At 43.5% G+C, this 22,277-nt stretch overlaps 1 protein-coding gene across 1 annotated transcript in view; it reads right to left on the bottom strand.

Moving 5' to 3' along the window:
• Positions 1–681: 681 nt before the first annotated feature.
• esamb (endothelial cell adhesion molecule b) overlaps positions 682–22,277 on the bottom strand; it is a 44,821-nt gene continuing 23,225 nt past the window's right edge. The window contains exons 2-7 of the mRNA XM_080526056.1: positions 14,988–15,133; positions 13,020–13,221; positions 12,209–12,364; positions 3,434–3,556; positions 2,448–2,577; positions 682–2,215 (exon numbers count right to left, since the gene is read on the bottom strand). Of these exons, the coding sequence (XP_080382182.1) occupies positions 1,717–2,215; positions 2,448–2,577; positions 3,434–3,556; positions 12,209–12,364; positions 13,020–13,221; positions 14,988–15,133 (1,256 nt within the window). The 3' untranslated portion in view covers positions 682–1,716. The remainder of the gene's footprint in view (positions 2,216–2,447; positions 2,578–3,433; positions 3,557–12,208; positions 12,365–13,019; positions 13,222–14,987; positions 15,134–22,277) is intronic.

Genomic DNA, 22,277 nt, shown 5'->3' with positions numbered 1-22,277 from the left:
GTTCGCTCCAGCGCTCTCAGAGCAAATTTACAAACACAGCCTATGTGTTGTATTTGAGTATATAACTAAAAAGGTTTAATAATTCACGTTGAGAATGGATGTGTGAAACTACTGTTGTTGGAAAAAAAAGAAAATCCTGTCTAATATTCTTTCTGTAGTTCAGAGCAGGGTTGAGGCATTTCCAACTCCAATTCAAATCCATATTTCATAGCTTTTTATTTCTGAATTTACTGTAGAACTTAAAGAACGCACACCTGGTGAACATAACACACATACTGAGATACTCAGATTCTTGAATTCATTAAATTTAAAAAAACATACAAATTAATTCATGAAAAATCTTTGAAAATAAATGCCCTTTTCTCAACAATCTGATTGGAATTTACTTCATTTCATTTGGGAATTGACCCCAACCCTGGTTGGCATCTAGTTTCCAGTTTACTCAGATATGGATCACTGATCTACAACTGTTCACTGGGTCAAATCTCAGTTCCTCTAAGACACAGGTTACATTACACTGTGGCTACCAATCATCATGGCTTACAGTATCCAGAGATATATACCGTAAACTGCTTACAGACAGCACTTCATCAATATCAAGATCATTGAGATATACAGTACTGTATATACAAGATCATAAACACTGTCAAATATACAGATTTAATAACCTCCCCTCACAAACATGTTGCTCTAGCCTCAAATTATATGATATAAAACATCTATCATGGTACATTTAGCACAACCATTTGAAAAATGTATGTTATACAGTAGCTACACACCTGAAAATAAAATACAAAACAAACATATAAAGTCCTTGAACTTTGTGCTGACTTGAATAAAGTAGATTTCACTAGTGTGAAACATTAAGGGCTGTATTTTAACGGTGTAGAAAACAGTCTTCGTGCAAACACGGGTACTGGCAAATAAGATAAGATTCAACTTTATTGTCATTGAACAGAGCACAAGTACTAAGACAAAAAATGTAGTTCTGCACACATCTCCCCCCAGGGAGAACAGAGGCACAGGGTCAGCGATCTCCAGTGCCCCTGGAGCAGTTAGGGGCTAACTGCTGTGCTCGAGGGCACAACTGCAGTGGTAGGCACCTTAGATATGATGCCAGCAACCCTCCAGTCACCAGCTCACATCCGGCTCCCTCCTGGGGTGGGGATCGAACCAGCAACCTACCGATTGCTGGCCGGCCTCTCTAGCCCCCTAGGCTACCTGCTGCCACAGTGGCGCTATGGAGTGTGTCTGAAATATTAGTGCTATTTTCAAAGCACCTGATGGCACTTGACCTGCTCATTGTCATGAACAAGCCTCTATTACGCTACTCCACCCATCTGAGCGCAGACGAGATAGAGCTTCAGTGCTGTGGTATTTTCACCAGTTACCGCCGACACAAATTGCCAATACGCCTGCGTTTGGACTGCGCCAATACGCCTGTTTTTCACCGGTTGAAAATAGAGCCCTTAATCTTCTGTCTTCTTTAGTCTGAGCTCTCCATCCCTCCTTGTAGGACAATGAACCACAATGATTTGTATTCTGGGGCGTATCCCTCTCACCTTTTCCCTCTTTGCCTGTGGTATCAGTTTGTTTGAGTTTTTTAATGCTCAGTAGGTAAACTGGAGACCCTTCTGTCCAGGGTTCGAATAATTCATTGACTCCTGGGGGTGTATATACATATAAACCTGTATTTTTTAACTCCGCTCCCTTCGGCTACACCAGTGACCCTGCTTGGCTCTGAGCGGGCACCATCACAGGCACAGCGCCCATGCGTGCCAGGGTGGAGGAGCTGATGCCTACGGGATGCTGTGTGAGCGGGTGTGGCGCCTGGGGCTGGGCCCCATCAGTCCTGTGGGGGATGATTACCGTGGGGCTCCGTGGGGCATGGGGAGGGACCCCGTTGGGGCGGGACCCCGGAGGAGGGAGCCCATTGGGGGGGCGGGGGTGCCTGTGAGGAGACTTGCCCCCAATGTTGTACCCTGGAAGACCCTGCAGGGTGCTGGTCTCTCCTGGACAGAGCTGATAAGTGTTGAGTATCGAGTTTGTGTCGGAGGCAGGAGTAGGGGGGTAGGGAAAAATGAAGTCAGGTTGGTGGGGGTCTCGTGGCCGGGGACTCGTGGCGATGGAGGACAGCGTACCGTTCTTGGAGATGATGTCTGAGCCTGTGCCACTCTTGGGCCAGGACACACGCTTGGGCGCTTGGGCGTCTTCCCTGTGACGGACAAACAGACAGACAGACAGAAAGTTAACGAGGAAACATAACGAGGAAAAAAACACAAGGCAGTTGAAGGGTTACCATGAGGAGAAACAAAGCACCTGCATTTGAGTAGTGACACACACATACTCACGCACGCACACACACACACACACACACACACACACAATCTTGCACGCACACACACACACACACACACTCTTGCACACGCACACACACAGAATCTCACTTGATTTCGTTGGCTATCTCCTCCTCTGTGTCCCTTCTCCGCCTCAGTATGAAGATGAGGAAAAGCACAAAGGCTAGCAACCCCACTATGGACCCCAGCGTAGCAGCCGTGATCATTCCAGCATTGGAGGCTGTGGCAGAACGGCAGAAAGACACAGAAGGAGTGTTAAGGCCAGTCTCTGTAGTGTAAGTTGTATAGTAGGCCTGTGATGCAGGGTGTACATAGTCACGGTTGTGTAATTTGTACAGTATGATTCAGCAGGGTTGTGGTCACTTTTAATTTCAGAAAGTGATTTGATAAAAAAAACTCTTGCCATAAGAAAAGAAGAGAAATCATTTGAACATGCCCTATTTGTAATCACTATATTTTAATGTCAATTGCGGGCAGGGTTGCAATTTTAAACATTTTAAAATAAATATTTATAATAGGCCTACCCAAATATTTTATCATAGTAATAATAACTTAATAACCTCTTACTTCTGAAAAGACAGAGCATGGGTAGAGAAAATATACAAAACGTTTGCCACATTTACCATGCTGAATTTGATGCATGCAGCTAAGGATGACTGATATTCCAATATGAATCTGATATTCAGATGTGCAGGAATAATAATATTTAAACATAGATACCTGGAAAATATTGACTTAATTAATCTGAATTTCTGAGGCGTTCTGTCTAGAGATGCAAGAAAAGTAAGAGAGTGCTTTCCCCCCTGCTCAGGTACTGAGAGGACAATGGGAGGGCCACATTCGCTCAGCAGCATCAGCGGATTGGAGCCAGATTGGAGCAATACTTTCCTTTTTTCCTTTTTGATTGGTTACCTGTCTGTTGTTTATTCATTCACCTTACGCTATGGATAATTAGGTTCTTTGTTTGATTGAGGGTTTGTGTGCCCCAGTTGTCAGATGCCAAGGAGCAGGTTTGAAGGGGCAGTGGGAGGTGGGAGGTGGGGGGGGGGTTTAGGGTGTTAGTATTCAGTACGTACAGGTGAAGACTTCCAGGCTGATGGAGCAGCTGTCTGAGCCGGCAGTGTTGCTAGCCCGACACACATACTTCCCTGACATGCCCTTGGTCAGGTTACTCAGTCTCAGGGTGCCTTGCCTCTCATCTGAAAGACAACCACACAGTTACACTCACTTTATAATATATTTACTGTAAATATGATACACATGATATACGATATATACATAATGCACATCATGTAGACTCAATGTTACACACCGTGGGCTCACACTTACTATGTACTGTAGCACTATAACCTAATACAAGCCAGGTAACACATTCTCTACTACTGCATGTATACCAACGGTGTTAAACTACACTCTACACACAGCTAATAACAATACTCTCTTCATTATAATATGCTCTCATTCTACACAAAGGGCACAGGTTTCTACAGGGAACTCTAAGGGAAAATTAAAGCCGCTGGCTTTTCACAGCTGGTCTTCATCATATTTACAATGTTGTTGTCATCAACTTGGGATACATGTTGTATTGTTATTAATATGTAACACTGGAATTAACATTCCAGTAACTACTGTATAGGACCGCTCTTATCAAATGAATCCCCTCCAATCTGCTCGTCTGCCACATCACATCAAGTGTGTACTTTCATCAGATGTGTTACAATCTTCATTAAAATAATAAAGGAACATGGAGCATAATGTGTTCTATGAATACAGTATCTCGACCGTCCCATACTAGACAATCAAGCACAGCAAAGGCCAGGCCATAGAAACGTTTTAGTTTTTTAATGGCCCTACTTTTTTAAAAGAAGAAAGAAAAGATGATCAATGAGTGTACTGAAACATGGAGCAGGGGAGAGAATTCACAGGAGAATTTAGATTTAGTTTAGAATAGGGGTGCAAGTGAAAAGCACAAAATGATCGGGTCTCAGGTAAATAGCACTAGGCCAACTGATTTACTCAAGCGTCCCTGCGCCGATGTCAATGGGCACCACCACACCAAGTGATCCCGTAGCGAGAGAGAGAGAGAGCGCAATATAACGGGAGATGGAAATGGATTAACACCTCGCATTTTGGCTATTTCTCCTAAATCCCACAATGACAGTTGCCGTCCGCATTACAACATCACACATTTCAAAACCATCCTGTCATATTTTGCTTTCGTGGTCATGTTCATCATGCCACATTCAATCATTCACTGTTGGGTGCTTGCATTAATTGCCTCTTATCGGAGAGGGCGCTCTGGCACACTCACAGAAAAAAAGTCTGTTCCCCAAAAAGTAGGCTACATTCCGTCGCTCTGCCCCAATGCACACCCTGGCATACTGTGGACCGAGCTCATGATATTAGGAGAAAGTCTGTTCCCTATAAAGTAGGCTACATTTTAATCACTCCAGTCTAATTCGGTCGGGGCTTTAATTGGTTTCGGGGCTCTGTTCGGATTCCGGTCTGACTGTCCCACGTGCCATATTTTGATAAATATTACTTATAAATAGCATTTAATGAGGTACCTGAAAGGCAACATAATATTTGTCATACTTTTAATGTTTATCCATCTGGATATTCATCCACTCGATACACTTTGATACTATTTTTTCACTCAGTTTTCTGAAAATGAAATGTGTTAAACAATAATCATGTTTGTATATTTAAATGATTTCAGTATTTTTAAATTATTTCAAATACTATTCGAACCCAGGTCTCTCCCACACAGTAGCAGGGGTGAGTGGCTGAAGATACAACCCTAAAAGTAAACTACGTCCCGTCTGGCGTTGGCGTATACAACAAAACACACATATATACTGTATGTGGATTATATATGTGGATATATTATACTGCCAGTTATCTATTAACAGACTGAACCAGAGTACGAGTATCTTTTTTCCTGAACATTCCTATAAACCGAGCAGTAATGCTGGCCAATGACTCATCCATCCCATCTCAGTACAGAAGTCAAGGGTCACAATCTACAAAATGTCAGCAGCCTACATTTTTGTAGAATATCCTCCAAACAATGCCCTTTGTCATTCTGACAAACAGCTGTTCCCATCCCAAAGTCTGGGAAAGACTGGACAGAACTCCGGTTTGATAACATCAGACCAGAATATCTGGACCCTATTCCACGAAGGGCGATTGAGACAATCAAGACTATTTTTGATCATTCGTGATCATTTCAGCTCGAATTCAGTTCCATGAATGTGGCTCAAATAATTTGTTGCTTGGTTGCTATGCAACCAATCCTTCAGAACAAACCTGGTAGCGACGAGGTTTACGGTCTGGTTTAAGTAAGATGTGTGTCAAAAATGTCTCACAGGCGAAAACAAAAAAAACGACAGTTCCGTCAAGTGTCTTTTTGGAAATATTAGTTCCCTCCTTTTACGAGATAGATAGATCATTTGATATTTTGATAGATAGTTTGATAGTGTGCTAGATATATAGATAGTTTGATAGTGTGATGATAGATAGATAGATGGTAAAGGTGTAAAAAAAAATAGGTCAACTTGCACCAACAATACCACCGTGGTGTGTTTGGCGCAGCGGTTAAGGCAGACAGCTAGCTGTCCGAAGGTTGTTGGTTCGATCCTTGATTTAATTTAATGTTTATTTTTTTTACATTTAACCGAAGCCTTCATGCAAATCGATTTACAATATATACATCTGTCTAAGTAAGTGAATCATCTATCCATCAGTAATCATAAGAAATAATAATATATGCCAAATCCAGGGTCCAGTTATAATGCTAGAAAAACATAATTTACTAGTCAGAAAGGCTTCAAACACAATTGTAATCGTGTCAGTTCTCGTAAATTAGCCTACACCATCATTTTATACGTACATTTTTAGATTAGATTCAACTTTATTGTTATTGCAGAGTACAAGCATCAGACAATGAAATGCAGTAAAACGTTTTTTTAAAGTTTATAAAAAGTTTATAAAAAAGTGTATGTCAGAAGCAGGATTTGAACCCCTGTCTTAAAACGACACTTTGATATTATGGAAGCAGTTAATACCACTATGCCATCGTGATGATCTGACAGTGTATAGCCTGCTGCTGATATAACCACAGTAGTGAATATTCATTCATTAAAATATGAACATAAAACAATAAGTAGGGGCTAGTACGACCTACGCATTTAATCGGTCAGCAATTTCTTGCCAAACCATTTCCCTCGCCTTGTTAATTGCGGTAGTATTGCACTTATTTTACATCTTATTTTTCGTCTTCATAAAGATCAAGTAGTAGCGCTGCGCTGTCACTTTACAGTAGTGTCTTCTTTTCGACAATCAGCTCTTCTGGGCTCGCTCTCACTGTGGGCACGCACCCAAATCGAGAATTTCCAAACCGGACTTCTGTGAACATTGATGACACAAGCCTGATTATCATTCGAGGAATCACTTGAGGCTTGAATCCCAATCGAGAGTTGCCTGAACGAGGCTTTCCTTTTAATCGCGAATATACTAATCAACGTACGTGGAATACAAGTCACGCAACGCACACAGACAACAACACAGCAGTAGTAACTCACTCTCAATTTCACTATCGACAAAGGCTTTTAAGGGAAATGTAGCCATGTGCCAAAATTGGTGGACGTCTCTATGGTAAAGAGCGTACTGACGAGGCCTATAGTTGGCCTGGTGGTGATCGCTGTGTGGCAGATGACACGGCTGGTCTACAGAGGATGAGTGTGATACAGAGTGGGCACCAGTCACTAGTGACTCAATCCCAGGCTTGAACACCAGCCGAGAGGAACTGGATCAAATTGTGACAGATGGCAGAGTGATCAGCTGATTCTCAGTTTGGCTGGTGTTCAAACCAGGGGATCAATCGGCCGTCTGGCGCCGCAAACTCATAGCAACTCGTGGTACCGTTGTAGTTCCTACTTGTAGTTCTTCCCAAAAACACAATTCCCAATGTAATTCCAATGACAGAGTCGTTCTTGTTCATGGCCAAATGAGATTGACACCAGGATGACCTTCATGTTCTACAATTACTTTCATATATTTAAATTCATGCCATGGCCATCGAAGCATTTCTCTTACTGCTATAAAGTGTTGACGTCATAGGATATGGTGCCTACAGCAGCCAGCCAGCAAGCCAAGGCACGCACACAGAAAATGTGAAAAAACTAAATCTAATTCTAGAGTCTGACAAACAGAGGTGAGGGTGAGTCCAGGAGTGAGGGGGGGGGGGGGGGGTGAAGGATGGGGTGTACCTGTACAGATGAAACTCTTACCCATGAACCCATGCACAAGCATGTGCTGTGAGCAGGATTTCCATTCTTGGGTCATGCAGGAGGAAATAGTGACAAAAGAAAAGAATGGCAGACACAAGGACACGGGAGATGAGGTTTGGCTATACATGTAATAAGGAAGGAGTGAGACATGCCCAGTCCAAAACCACACCCTGGCAGTGACCAAGATGTGAGGGCCAGGGTTTAATTGTTGGACTGGGCAATGGTTTACAACAAGATATGGTAAAAGAGGAGTGGAGAGAGAGAGAGTGAGAGAAAGAGGGAACACAATAAAGCAATAGGAAATGACATAAGAGAGACACAGATGGACTGAGGGAAGAATGACAGTAGAGTACAGGGGTGAAGGGTCAGGGGTGAAGGCTCAGTGTCATAAAGAGCATGTATCAGGTCGAGGAGTGAGAAATAAAGAAGATCAGTCTGTTGTTGAACATACTGTGTGTGTGTGTGTGTGTGTGTGTGTGTGTGTGTGTGTGTGTGTGTGTGTGTGTATTAATAGGTGGATTCAGGATTCAGGGTATTAATCCAGAAAACACATGACAGGTATACATTTGAAAATACAATCTATAAAAGTGATGGGGAAATGAAGGATGAAAAGAGCTATGTCAATACTTGGTCAATCAACGTAAGGCCCGTTATTCAGAAACAGCTGTTTTCAATCGAGCATTATTTAGTTTTGTGAAGTAAAATAATAATGCAGTGATGCAACACTTGAAGAAATCCTCTCTGAAAGATGTGCTATTCAATCTTAAAAGGAGGATTTCATGATAAATGTTATGGCATTTCAATTGCACAGGAGTTGAAGGTTGATGAAGTGTCTCTTCCTGGGATCTGTCTAGAAGATGCATTGCTGTGTCTTTACACCTTTCCTGATGTATTAGACATAACAAAAGACATGCAGGAAAACAACAGAGAGAAAAATTGGTCTTTGTATTCACACCACCGACACCCCATGTATTTATCCTCCATAGAGCTCCGGACGTCACGTGATTCGAGTCATGAAACTTTGTTTACGGCGCCATATTGGCAGAATAGAAAACTATCGATGCAGCACCAGCGCCAGTGGCAACTTCAGACCATCGGAGTTTACGTCCCATTTCACCGACCAAGACAAAGAATGCTACATCGCTAAACTAAATAGATTGAACATCACCGACCCTTATAACGCCGGTCCGGAAATCTGAGGCTATCTCAGCTTATGCATCGTTCATGTCCCTCAGTTTCCTCGCTTTCACTGAGACCTGGATCCCACCTGAAAACACTGCCACACCAGCAGCCTTCTCTGATGCCTACTCCTTTTCTCATTCTCCCAGACCCTCTGGTCGAGGTGGAGGCACAGGTTTCCTCCTTCGAATTCCATGCTGTTTCTGTCTACTCCCCTGTCAAACTTCACATTGTTGTCATCTATCGTCCCCCAGGTCAGCTCGGTAACTTCTCAGATGAGATGGATGACCTTCTCAGCTCCTTCCCTGATGATGGCACTCCGCTCGTACTACTGGGTGACTTCAACATCCAGTCAGAGAGGCTTCTCTCATCTGGAGTACTTGACCTTCTCCTCTCCTTCGGCTTCACCCTGTCCCACTCCTTGTCTTCACCAGATTCGCCCATACCTCCAACCTTACTGTTACCCCTCTCCCAGTTTCTGATCATCACTTTGTATCCTTCTCCCTTCCCCTCAAAACCACCTCTTCCCCATCAGTCTCTAACCACTTTAGACCCTCTCGTTGCAACCTACGTCACAACCCTCTCTTCTTCTGTCTTATCCTCCCTACCCTCTGTTGAATCCTTCTCCCTTCTATCCACTGACTCAGCATCCTCCACCCTCCTGTCCGCTCTCACCTCATCATTCGACGCCCTCTGTCCACTAACCTTGAAGCCAGCACTATCCTCTCCACATGTTCCCTGGCTCTCTGAAACGCTACATGCTTGTAGAATATAGCTCAGGGCAGCTGAGAGGAAATGGAGAAAAACCAGCCTCCCTGATGACCTAAACCTTTATCACTCTCTCCTCTCCAATTACACCTCCTCCCCTTCCTCCTTTTTCCCTGTCTGCCAATGACTTTGTCATCTACTTCGAAAAAAAAGGTTGATGACATTAGCAGCACCTTTCCCCCTCCACCTACTAACGCTGCTAACACCCCTTTCAGACCTCCTGCTCTACTCCCAATCTCTGCCCTATCATCTTTCTCCCCCCTCTCACCTGAGGAGATCCTCACACTGATCACATCCAAGCGGGCAACCACATGCCCTCTCAATCCCATCCCCTCTTCTCCAATCCATTTCCTCCGGCATCCTTCCTTACCTCACCACCGTAATCAACTCCTAATTGTCCACAGGATCTGTCCCGGCTGCCTTCAAGATAGCCAGAGTCAAGCCTCTCCTCAAGAAACCTACCCTTCACCCGTCCTCTGTCCACAACTACAGACCGGTATCCCTTCTCTCGTTCCCCTCCAAAACCCTTGAACATGCTGCATCTAAACAACTCACTGACTATCTCCAGAAGACGGAACATCTGGACCCCCACCAATCCGGCTTCATGGCTGGGCACTCCACCGAGACTGCTCTCCTTGCTGTTACGGAGGCCCTCCACTCTGCTCAAGCTTCCTCCCTCTCCTCTGTTCTCCTTCTCCTGGACCTGTCTGCTGCCTTCGACACAGTCAACCACCAGATCCTTCTCTTCATCCTCTCAGAACTGGGCATCTCTGGCACTGCACACTCCTGGTATGCTTCCTACCTGGCGGGTCGCTCCTACCAGGTGACTTGGAGAGAATCATTGTCTTCTCCACGAACCCTCACCACTGGGGTACCTCAGGGCTCTGTCCTAGGGCCCCTACTGTTCTCCCTTTATACCAAGTCTCTTGGCTCGGTAATCTCCTCTCATGGGTTCTCCTACCACAGCTACGCAGATGACACTCAGCTCTTCCTGTCCTTCCCCCCCCCTCTGACCTACATGTGGCAACACGTGTCTCTGCATGTCTCGCTGACATCTCTACATGGATGTCAGCCCACCATCTCAAGCTCAACCTTAACAAGACTGAGCTACTCTTCATCCCTGGGAAAGCCTGCCCTCTCCAAGACGTCTCCATCACAGTGGAGAACTCTACTGTAACCCCCTCCCAGACAGCCAAGAACCTTGGAGTGACCCTGGACAACCGCCTATCCTGTGCAGAGAACATCGCAGCGACAGCACGCTCCTGCAGATTCTTCCTTTACAACATCAGAAGGATACGACCATTCCTCACCAGAGAAGCAGCGCCACTCCTGACCCAATCACTGGTCATCTCCCGCCTTGACTACTACAATGCACTCCTGGCCGGGCTCCCCGCCTCCGTCATCAGACCTCTGCAGCTCATCCAGAATGCTGCTGCCCGTCTGGTGTTTAACCTCCCCACATTTTCTCATGTCACCCCCCTCCTTCGCACCCTTCACTGGCTCCCGATAACAGCTCGCATCAGATTCAAGACCCAGGTACTTGCCTACCAGACAGCAAAAGAGACAGCCCCAGCATATTTGCAGGCAATGGTCACCCCCCAAACTCCAGCCCGTGCACTCCGCTCCTCCACCTCTGCTGGCCGACTGGTCCCACCACCTCTACGCCAATGCGGCAGTTGCGCTGCCCAGTCACGTCTCTTCACTACACTGGCTCCCCACTGGTGCTGGAGCTGCCCACGGCTGTCAGAACTGCAGAGTCACTACCCATCTTCCGTCGGAGACTGAACGGAGACTGAGACATCTCTTCAGGCTACACCTTAACTGCTCCTCCTGAGACATTACCACCCCCCAGCACTGCGTCTCCTGAGACACCTGCTTTTCCCCCATACTATGCCTCCTAAGACTTATACTGCCCTCCTTGTACTGTCTCTTCAGTGTCCCCCTTGTACTGTGTCTCCAGTGTCTATAAAAAAAATAATTAAATACAAATTCACGACGACTGCCAGTGGCCCCTGGCCTGAGCTAGATTACTGTTCCTGCTAGAACTGGTGAATTGATGATTCACTTCCTTAGTCAAATGTATTGATTGTAAGTCGCTTTGGAATAAGGCGTCTGCTGAATGCCAAAAATGTAAATGTAACTGTGGTTACTGACATACTGTGGGTGGTTTGGTTTCTTCCTAATTGATATTGAAGCACAGGAGAAGTATCAATAGCTTTAAGCTGTTTATTAATATGATTACAATGGAACAATTGTTCCAGTTTTCCAAGAAATTAACAATTCTGGCACAACCAATTGTACATTCCTTTTGCTCATAACAAGTTTACCCCAATCAATCAGGCGGCTCTGATTAACCACACGTAGACAACTTTCCACTACAATACAGTATCAATGTGCATGTATTGCTTATCAATGTGTCATGTACGGCTTATCAATGTGTCATCAAATCCTTAAGTCAGTATCTTCTCAAACAGTGTTACCATAAAAGGTGATACATCAGATCCATTCTGATGGGGATACCTGTACCAGTAGCATGGTGACTTTCCACTGAGAGGGAAGAAATCAATTAATGTGATTGATAGATTAATAACCTGGGGCTATATAAGTACTCACTCTGCATAGGAGAGAAGAAGACTTCGGAGATGGGGGCGTTCTTGGTCCACTTGTAGTGAGGGACAGGCTTGCCAGAGCTGGACTTGCAGTTAAGTGTCACGTTGCCCTTCAACACCGGGCTCCCAGTCATTGTGCACACAGGTGGTGAGGGAGGGACTTAGAGAGAGAGGGAGAGAGAGAGAGAGAATCACAGATTAAAAAACAGATAACGATAGTAACATCGACAGAGCGAAGAGACTAATGAAAGGACTCAGATATACTGTATTCTAAACTACAAGTCCGGTATGCATTAATACATTTCAACCGTTAGGGTGCTGACACACCCGATGTCCATCTGTTACAGTTGGTGGAAGGACATTGTAGCACAGCACATCACAGTGCCTGTCTTAACTGCAGCACAGGTTGATTTGAAAAGGGCTTGATCGCGTGAACAGTATGTCTGATTACAAGAGCACATAATCTCCCATGATATTGCATATCTAGACTTTCTTTACGTGAGAATGCATTCACTTAGAATATAGCGTGAATGCTGTACTGTCCGTTATTGCTGCTACGGTGTTTGTATCCACTGACACTGAGGCAGTATGTGTACCGTGACACTGACACTGTCCTAAATCAACCCCTAGCCCCTACTCCCTAGGCCCTACTCCCTAAGCCCTGCTTCCAAGGCCCTACTCCCTAGCCCCTACTCCCTAGGCCCTACTCCCTAGGCCCTAAACCTGGGAGCATAAGCCATACAGTGGGAATTCCACCTGGCCTATCAAGAGGGAGATTTGGGATTCAGGGTGACTTTCCCTGACATCGCTACTACCTTTGACGTGAAGGTGCAGTTGTCCGATGAGGCCTGGGGCACTAGGGATGATGACGTTGCAGATGTAGAGTCCCGAGTCGGACTCCTGTGTGTTGTTGATGTAGATGGAGAGGTTGGCTGAGGGCATGGCGACGCTGAAGCCCACACGCTTCCTGAACTCATGGCTGCCCATCCCTGGCTCACCTGAACTGTATGTGATGACCTGACAGAGGAGAGACACGTCAGACAAGAGAACCCTCTCTGAAAAATCCTCTCTGAAAGATGTGCTGTTCATCTTAAAAGGAGGATTTCATGATAAATGTTATGGCATTTCAATTGCACAGGAGTTGAAGGTTGATGAAGTGTCTCTTTCTGGGATCTGTCTAGAAGATGCAATGCTGTGTCTTTACACCTTTCCTGATGTATTCGACATAACAAAAGACATGCAGGAAAACAACAGAAAGAAAAATGGGTCTTTGTAATCACACCACCGACACATGTATTTGTCCTCCATACATACAGACTCTAAGTTATCAATGCATTCCTAGTGAAAGTGTTACATCTGTTTAACAAATGTGTTATTGTGAATACAAATGTATTATTATTTGATAACATACAGTATCACATTTCTGTCAAAGAGATCCCCCCAAAAATCTAGACAAAATCTATACTCTATACTAATTCAATGTTGCACATTTGTCTACTCTTAGAACCCATGATAATAGTACTGAGCTACACATGCGGTTTCCAGCGCTACCCAGATTAACCATATAACAGAAGTCAACGACATCCTTCATAAAGATAATCCCGATATGTATGTGCAGATGGTCGAGTTTGAATTTTAGGCAGATTTTCTGTTGGAGATAAGCTCACAGGCATCAGCAGACAGTGAAACTACTGAGATTATCATAATCACAGCAAAGACCATACACGTAAACACACACACATACACACACGCACACACACATAAGTGCACACACACACATGCGTGCGCACACACAAACACACACACACGCCACACACGTCACACACGATACACATGCCACACACGCCACACACACACACACACAAACACACACACACACACACACACACACACACACACACACACACACACACACACACACACACACACACACAGGTTTAGAGGTTTTAGCGTTCTGGACATACAGTACATGCAACACACTCTGCCAGGTCACCATAGGTCCCATGGTGTCCATCGTTTAGTCTCTCTCTATCTGCCCATGTTCTGTGTTACTGACATCAGGAATGGTGTTGAGGATAATCCTAATCTGGACCAAACACCCTTTCCCCTCCCTGTGCTTCTCTAAGGAAAACATCCCCAGCACTGATGCTCTCGCTCAAATCTAACATGGAAATAAAGCCGGAAGCAAATTGAATAATCTGTGACATCTTTTAACCTAACTGATGTATATTATCCCATATTATGGAATCATTAAATTCCCTTTAATGTGCCTTTAAGTGAGAGCGGATGTACAAAACATGCTGGCTGGCTGATTGGGACACAGGACACATGTTGCTCCTTGTAACCTGCCATGAGTGCAGTAGTCAAATGTCTGCCTAAAGTTTTTTCCACACTACACCTTATGAGCTAGCTCAGTTTTGCTTGAGCAAAGCAGTCCCAAGAAGTGAGCAAAGTTGCCTGTGACAATCGTAATATTTATAATAGATGCGAACCCCAAAGGGGTTTTTGAATACAGCAGCTAGCGATTGCTCGCAATAAATAAATAATCACTGTAACCAAAAACATTGTTAATGTACGATAAGAATCATGCTGTAGAGTATTCAGAGTTCAAGGTGGGCCCTTTGTATGTGCATCACAATGAAAGGTTGATGAAGAAAAAGACAGGGTAGAGATAATTGCTGTGTGTGTGTGTGTGTGTGTGTGTGTGTGTGTGTGTGTGTGTGTGTGTGTGTGTGTGTGTGTGTGTGTGTGTGTGTGTGCGTGCGTGTGGTACTGTAACTCACCTGCTTGGACTCGTTGGCCATTTGTTGCCAGATGATGCTGTTCTTTTTGATATCCGAGGTGGGGCTGTACCAGGCCTGCAGCACCACCATCTGGCCCTTGACTACCTCAATCTCTTTTCTGGGGATCTCCACTCTCTGGGAGTCACCTGTCACAATGAACACAACAACAACACAGAGACACAATGCAATCCATCACCCAATTCATTCAACACTCTTTGGGGCGGCTTTGGCTCAGGAGGTAGAGCTGGCGTCTAATGGCCGCAAGATCGGCGGTTTGATCCCCGACTGGTCACGTGTCGAAGTCTCCATGGGCAAGACACTGAACCACAATTTGCTCCCAATGAGCGGGTTGGCGCCTTGTAGCTTGCCGCCATTGGTGTGTGAATGTGTGTGTGAATGGGTGAATGCGAAGCCATTGTAAAGCGCTTTGGAATAAGGCGCTATATAAGTGCAGTCCATTTACTCTATTCATAGCACACCTGGGTTCAATCCTAAAAAGCATTACAGTAGCTTGTGCCAGATGGGCATAGATTGCACTTTCTGGATGTGGTCATTGGTTCTACTGAGCCAGACAAACTCAATCAAACAAGAAATTATTTAGAATACGATTTGAACCCGGGCTTAACCCCTCATGACAGTAAAGCTAGAGGGTCAGAAGCACAAAGCCTTCTTTGTGATCTTCCTTGACATCTTGACATCTGTATTGTCCTCTGACACGCTCCTTTTGTATACACTCAGCTATCATAATCCAACACGTGTGTGCCGCTGGTAATCCCACCACTGGGAGCCCACGGAGACGAAAACATGCAAAGCCCAGATGACACGACACAAGCTAGCGCAAAGGGGGAGAAGGAGCACATTAGAAAAATGAGATCAAAAGCAGAATCATGACATGTGCCTTGATTAATACTGGATAAAGATCTCGGTCTCAGCCGCAGCTGTGTGAGAGGGGGTTTATGTAACCTGGACGACATTGAGCCCTAGGCTCTAGCGCCTCTCCTCTGCCGGAGCTCTGACTGGAACACTAAACAAATCAGTTCCCAGACTTTGGGACTTTACGACTCATTTCGAATGATTCTGTTCGTTCCTAATCCTAACACTTCCTCAGAGCAATGAGACGACCTTTAGCTGTTCATCAGTAAACTTGAACACGCTACATCAGTATTCTACTGCAGTTTTACAAACAACTGGCAGTAAAAAGTACAAAGCACATTAATCACAAGAGTTGTATACATTGGAGCATATAAAAAGGCATTTCTGCTATCAGCAAAATAAAAATACTTGCCACTAATCTCAAGCATTAGAGTTCATTGATTCAAAAACCCAAAAGCTCACTACTTTTTATTTAAATGTTGTGTCATGACAAGGTCTAGCATATTGCACATATCTGCAATAATCAAAATAATAAAAAGAAAACATGATATTATTGATAAGAGAATACCTAAATAATTGCATTCAGCCTATGAATAGTACCAAGTATCTATCACAGAGCTGTAAAAACTAGATACAGACAAAAGTATGAGTAAGAAGTACATACTGTACATATCTGCAAGAATAAAAACCAGTAATGATATAAAGGAAGGCAGGAGTTGAGGAATATGGAGAGGCAAGAGAGAAAAGGGGAGGAGATGAAGAAAGAGAGAGAAGAGGAGATGAGATGGAGAAACAGAGAACAGGAGAGGAGATGGAGAAACAGAGAGAAGAGGAGAGGAGATGGAGAAAGATATAGAAGAGGAAAGGATGGCAGGTACACTCACAGGGCGGACATTCCCCTGAGATGGTCAGCTGAAGGTGGATCAACTGATCCAGGCAATCGGTGTCCTCAAGATCCGCCAGCTTGGAGCTCAGTCCACATACATACACACCCACACTACATACACACATGCACACACATAAGCACACACACTGAATAACCCAGCTCCGCACAAACACACTCACATTCACGGCCACTAACACTACAGTATAAAAGGAGGGTCTTAGCCCCCAGTCCCCACTAATGCAAACACACAAACACACAAACACGCAAACACACACACACACACACACACACATACACAAACCACTCACTCAACTAGAGAGTCAAATCCATACACACACACACACACACACACACACACACACACACACAGCTAGGACCGCTTCACAGCTGCAGTGCACTGCCAACTTCTTTCTTTTTGGAATCAAACTATGCAGCTCGGAGACTTAGAGAGACAGAGAGCGAGCGAGCGAGAGAGAGAGAGAGAGAGAGAGAGAGAGAGAGAGAGAGAGAGAGAGAGAGAGAGAGAGAGAGAGAGAGAGAGAGAGAGAGAGAGAGACCGCAACTGGGCATCTGTGTGACGTCAGGTTCTGGCATCTTGTTTTGGACTTATGGTTCCAGTGACTGTATGCTTTCTTATAGCCCAAGGGGTCCTGTGACCCCATTGCTATGGTGTCCCTTGTTTATTAATGCCATGAGGCTGTTTAGTCCTAACAAATAATTCCTAAACAATCCCTGGCTCAATCCTTTGACCCTGACAAGTTGCGGTCGGCTGGACATCTAGATGATGTAACACATGGTCATTTTGGTGACTGACTGTCACCAGGGTTCGCTGTTACTCAAGATCTGTGATTACCAGATTTATTTACAGGTAATCACTTGTAATGTTACGTATAATCACACATAATGTCAGCTCAAGCCAAGTGAATGTTTAGCTCATGAAACACATATTCACTCATAAACATTCCTCAAATGTATTGTGTAAAAGTGTCAAATATATTAATGTATTGAATTAATGTGTATAGGACTCTGTGGTTTATATTTAGTTTACAGGTCATTTGGGAGACTACTGTAGAAAACATGAAACAGGCTACTGTGGTTTAAACAGTGGTCTGGTAATAACAAATAAATAAAGAATAAACCTAAACCTTTGCAGCAATCCCAGCGGAGGCTGTCAGTCTGAGGTAAGAGCTGGGTAAACCCTTACATCAGTCGTAACGCATGAGTTCAATAACATCATTGTATTATTGTTTGGGTGAATGTATGATGTTTTTGTATTGATCACAGTACAGTAATAAAACAAGTTTTTTCTTTCTTCTGATTTCAGTACTTTGTCTCACAAATCCTGTTAGCAGTGAAACCTCATTTTGATGCTTGCGGCGGGTTTAGATTCAGAGGAGGGGGAATGGAGTTCATTGGGTCCATTAAGCTCCATTAAAGCATTATTTCACAAATTCTTAAATGTGTTTGACTGAACCGTTATCTTTCCAGGAAGTCCCATCGAGGTCTTTAAAAGGTGGTTCATTATTTTTACACTAACATTCCTTTTTAGATATGTCCCATGTTGATGATCCTACTACTTGTGGAAAGTTGAAATGAAGTGATGGATCACATTGTGACCTTCACCACATGACTGTGGTATTAATGTTTGAATGAAAAAAAAAAGAAAAAAACATTAATACCAGACAGTCATGTGGTGAAGGTCACAATGTGATAAGCAAGTGTTCTGTGGTTTTGCTACAAAGTTTCACTTCTGGTTGTTGTCCCTCTGTGTCCCTCTGCGGTCACACCCCCTGTCTGGGGCTTGTTAATCACATATGCACACACAGCTATGTATTTAAGAAACAGGTAAGCATATGCACACAGTTATGTTTTTAGGATGTACAGACATTTTTATACAGTTACCTTGGGTATACTCTACGTGCGTTCTAAAGCACTGATTGGCCAGTTATTTGATAATCAAACCCATTCCCTGGGGTCATGACTAGGCCAGTAGGCTATGTTCTTTATCAGAATAGCTTGTGAAATCATAACTGTTGGCGATGTGGTCAGGCGCATGTGTTCCTGTTCACGTTGTCTGCTGTCTCCTGTCACACAACAGGCACGAAATTCAGTTCCTGTTTCTGAGTCCCATGACTTGGGATTCGATTAACAAGTTAAAATACAGTATAGAAGAATGGACTTATCATTAATCATTAGTTATGAAAGTATAAAATCAGTACAGGAAAATAGAATATCATAACAGCAGGTGTAAAATGGTTGTTAGCACAGGCGGTTTGAATCATAAAACTTTCTTTTAGTCAGGAGCTTTTCTTCATGTCGCTCAAAAACAGAAACTCTCTTTTGGCTTATTGCGAGACCTTCCTGCGCAAGAAACTACTTACGCTGTTACTGTAACTACCATTCTATATCAAAGTTGAGCAATCGCAGGTGCAGACATAATTAAATAACAACGGTAAGCACTTCAACCACCAGCATGAGAGGGGATTTAACAGTAAGTGTGAAAATAGTAACCCTTCCCTTTCAGACATATTTTCCCAGGCCAAGATAGCAGCTCCAGTATAAAACATCAGATATTGTCAAGAGGCAAGACTTTGAAAAACATACAGTACAGAAAATGAATACATACCTACAATACATTGATTCATTGTCAAGAAATCAGCTATGCCATTAGGGTTGCACATTTTGGGGAATATTCAGAGGTGGAAACTTTCCATGGGAATTAACAGGAATATATGCAAATTAATAATATTAATTTAATTTAATAATGGTAATATTAATACCATTTAAATGTAATGTTTTTTGGATTGGATATATTTACCATATTATAATAATAACAATAATAACAATAATAATAATAATAATAATAATAATAATAATACATATAGTTATGAATTGAACTTTACTTAAATTAGTTGACTCTTCACATGGGATGAGCGTAGTAGTGTGGCCTCAAGACCTAGAATTGCCTTATGTGTATCCCACAAAAAGGTTCACTATGATATGCTAACTTTTGTAACGAATTTAAGCAAAACTCCCAGGCTTAACTTCCCATGGAAAGATTCTGGAAAGATTCCGCAAATTTACCGGAATGTTTCCGACCCTTTGCAACCCTATATGCCATCTAAAAAGTTACACACCTTCCTCTTGAGGGCCTGTGTTTCTTCCTAGGAGGAAATTGATATAGGGTTATGGTTAGGATTATGAGGGAGTGTGTTAATATGCAAAAAGTAATGTACTCTAGGATGATTATTAGCAGGCCACAGGAAGCAGTATTTGCATAATGCTATAAAGCGTTGCTATGGAAGCAATTATATGGGATAAGAAAGCGCTTCAGAGTTTTGATCTTATAATCATGATCATAAACTGCCTCCCTGGATGTGAATGAATATTGGACAATGTGCTGTTGAATAGGGATGAATATGGTCAGTTATTTTGAATGATACAATCCGTTGTGATTATGCAGATTAAAGCTCTTCAGTCCCGTGACTACTCTTGTGGTTCTTTGGCCAGGTTTATCCTCAGATACAGAATGATGTCATTCTACTGTTTATTAAAAGGAGGAACATCTTCCGTAATCCCATAGCCGTATCCATCTGGGATGTGTGTGTGTGTGTGTGTGTGTGTGTGTGTGTGTGTGTGTGTGTGTGTGTGTGTGTGTGTGTGTGTGTGTGCGTGCGTGCGTGGCTGCAGACAGAGAGACAAAACTGTAAGGTGTGGATGTGGGTATCAAGGCAAATCAATCAACAGCTAAACCCAGGAAAAAATACTTCCACTGTAAAAAAGAAATAAATGCACCATAGACATTGAGTCTGCAATATCACATCCATCTTTGCCCATCTTTTCCATGTTCAACATTTCCAATTTTCCTATTTCTGTCTATAAATAAATGCTGGTAACAGTTATGCAGTCCCTGTGACATTAGGATTGTAGGATTGCAGAGCTCTGAAAACTGTGAGAAATTGATCAAAGCATTGCAAATACTGTCATGCAGGTGTCTCAGCTGTTGCTCAATTAGGAAATGTGTATGCACTGTAGTACAATGAGCAGCCAAGAGGGGGCAGCAGATCTTTATGAAGGATGCAAAGTAACAAGTTCAAGCCCTCAACACCAAAGCGCAACCACACAGATGGACGATAGACGTGTAGTGGACTACCTTCAGTAGTGGACTACCTTCAGTAGTGGACTACCTTCAGTAGCAGACTACCTTCAGTGAACACATAAGATTTCCTTTTGTTCCAATTAGTCCAATCAGCAACACATCAGTCTAAATACACTCTCAACAAGTATAAAAGCCAACTGAAAAGCAAACTCGATAGTCCATTGTCTTCTCAAAATAAAAAAAGCAACTTGAAACAACTTCAATACACTGCCTTGCACCACATTAAGATGAAGCACACAGCCACCCAACCTAGTCTAGGCCCTCAGGAACCACGCGGTGTGAAGATAAACCAACTCATTAACCAGAACCACTCTATCTTTCACAATAATCTCTCTATTCACTCTTCAGTATCTCACAAGGGTACTGTGCTAAAGCTCCAGTAAGACTCCCTTCACCCCCTCCCTCCCTCTCTATCTATCTGTCCTGCTCTCCCTCCCTCTATCCTCTCTCTCTATCTCTATCTCTATCTACTGTGCCAGTCTAATCTGGGGTCTAGTGAAAGTAAGCAGCAGGTTCCAGGGCTAGAAGTCTTCTTCACAGCAGAGACAGAGGAATTCACAGGGGAGCGATCAGACCGACTGACAGGAGAGTGATTGGCAGCTACGCCAGGGGCTGTATGGTGCACTTTATGGGTGCACTTTATGGGCCACACCGAGTAAATATTCTCTCTTCAACTATTTTTGCATATATATTGTTGTCTTTCATGTCCTATGCACCAACTTCACCAAGTCGATTTCCTGTATGTGCAAATATACTTGGCCAAATAAAAGAATACTGGTTTCTGAATCTAAATGGAATTCAAAACATTTCCATTACATTTCCAGAAAAACACACAACACTAAGCTAATTTTTGGCAATGTTAAAACAGAGGATTAAGGTAAGAGAGGATATGGAGGGAAATTGGCATTGTGTGGGGGGGGGGGGGGGGAGATGAATGCTAGATTTTGGTTGGTGAGGAGGCACTTTAGGATGTAGGACAATGAGATAACCCTCTGGGTGGAAAACAGTGAATATTGGGCTGACCCTGGGGGCTTCAAACAGATGGTGCTTAAATAATAAATATTTGGAGGAGGCTCCTTTAAATTGGATTACATTAGCATAAGCTCTGGAGCTATTTGAAGCTATTTCGAGTGTGCTATCTCATCACAGGAGCTTTAATCCCTCTTAAGTTTTGATTATGTCCAAATTGATTCTGCATGCACACATACTACAACTCCCCCCTCTCTCTCACACTCTCTCTCTCTCTCTCTCTCTCTCTCTCTCTCTCTCTCTCTCACACACACACACACACACACACACATCATATTATTATTATTATTCATCTATTAAGAAAAACACTGCTGCAGGGAAGAAAACTTTTCAGCACTCAAAC

Source organism: Nansenia antarctica (assembly GCF_963989245.1).
Source record: "Nansenia antarctica genome assembly, chromosome: 3".
Classification (NCBI taxonomy): Eukaryota; Metazoa; Chordata; class Actinopteri; order Argentiniformes; family Microstomatidae; genus Nansenia; species Nansenia antarctica.
The sequence above is the reverse complement of the archived record's forward strand: the minus strand, read 5'-3'. Positions and strand labels throughout refer to the sequence as shown.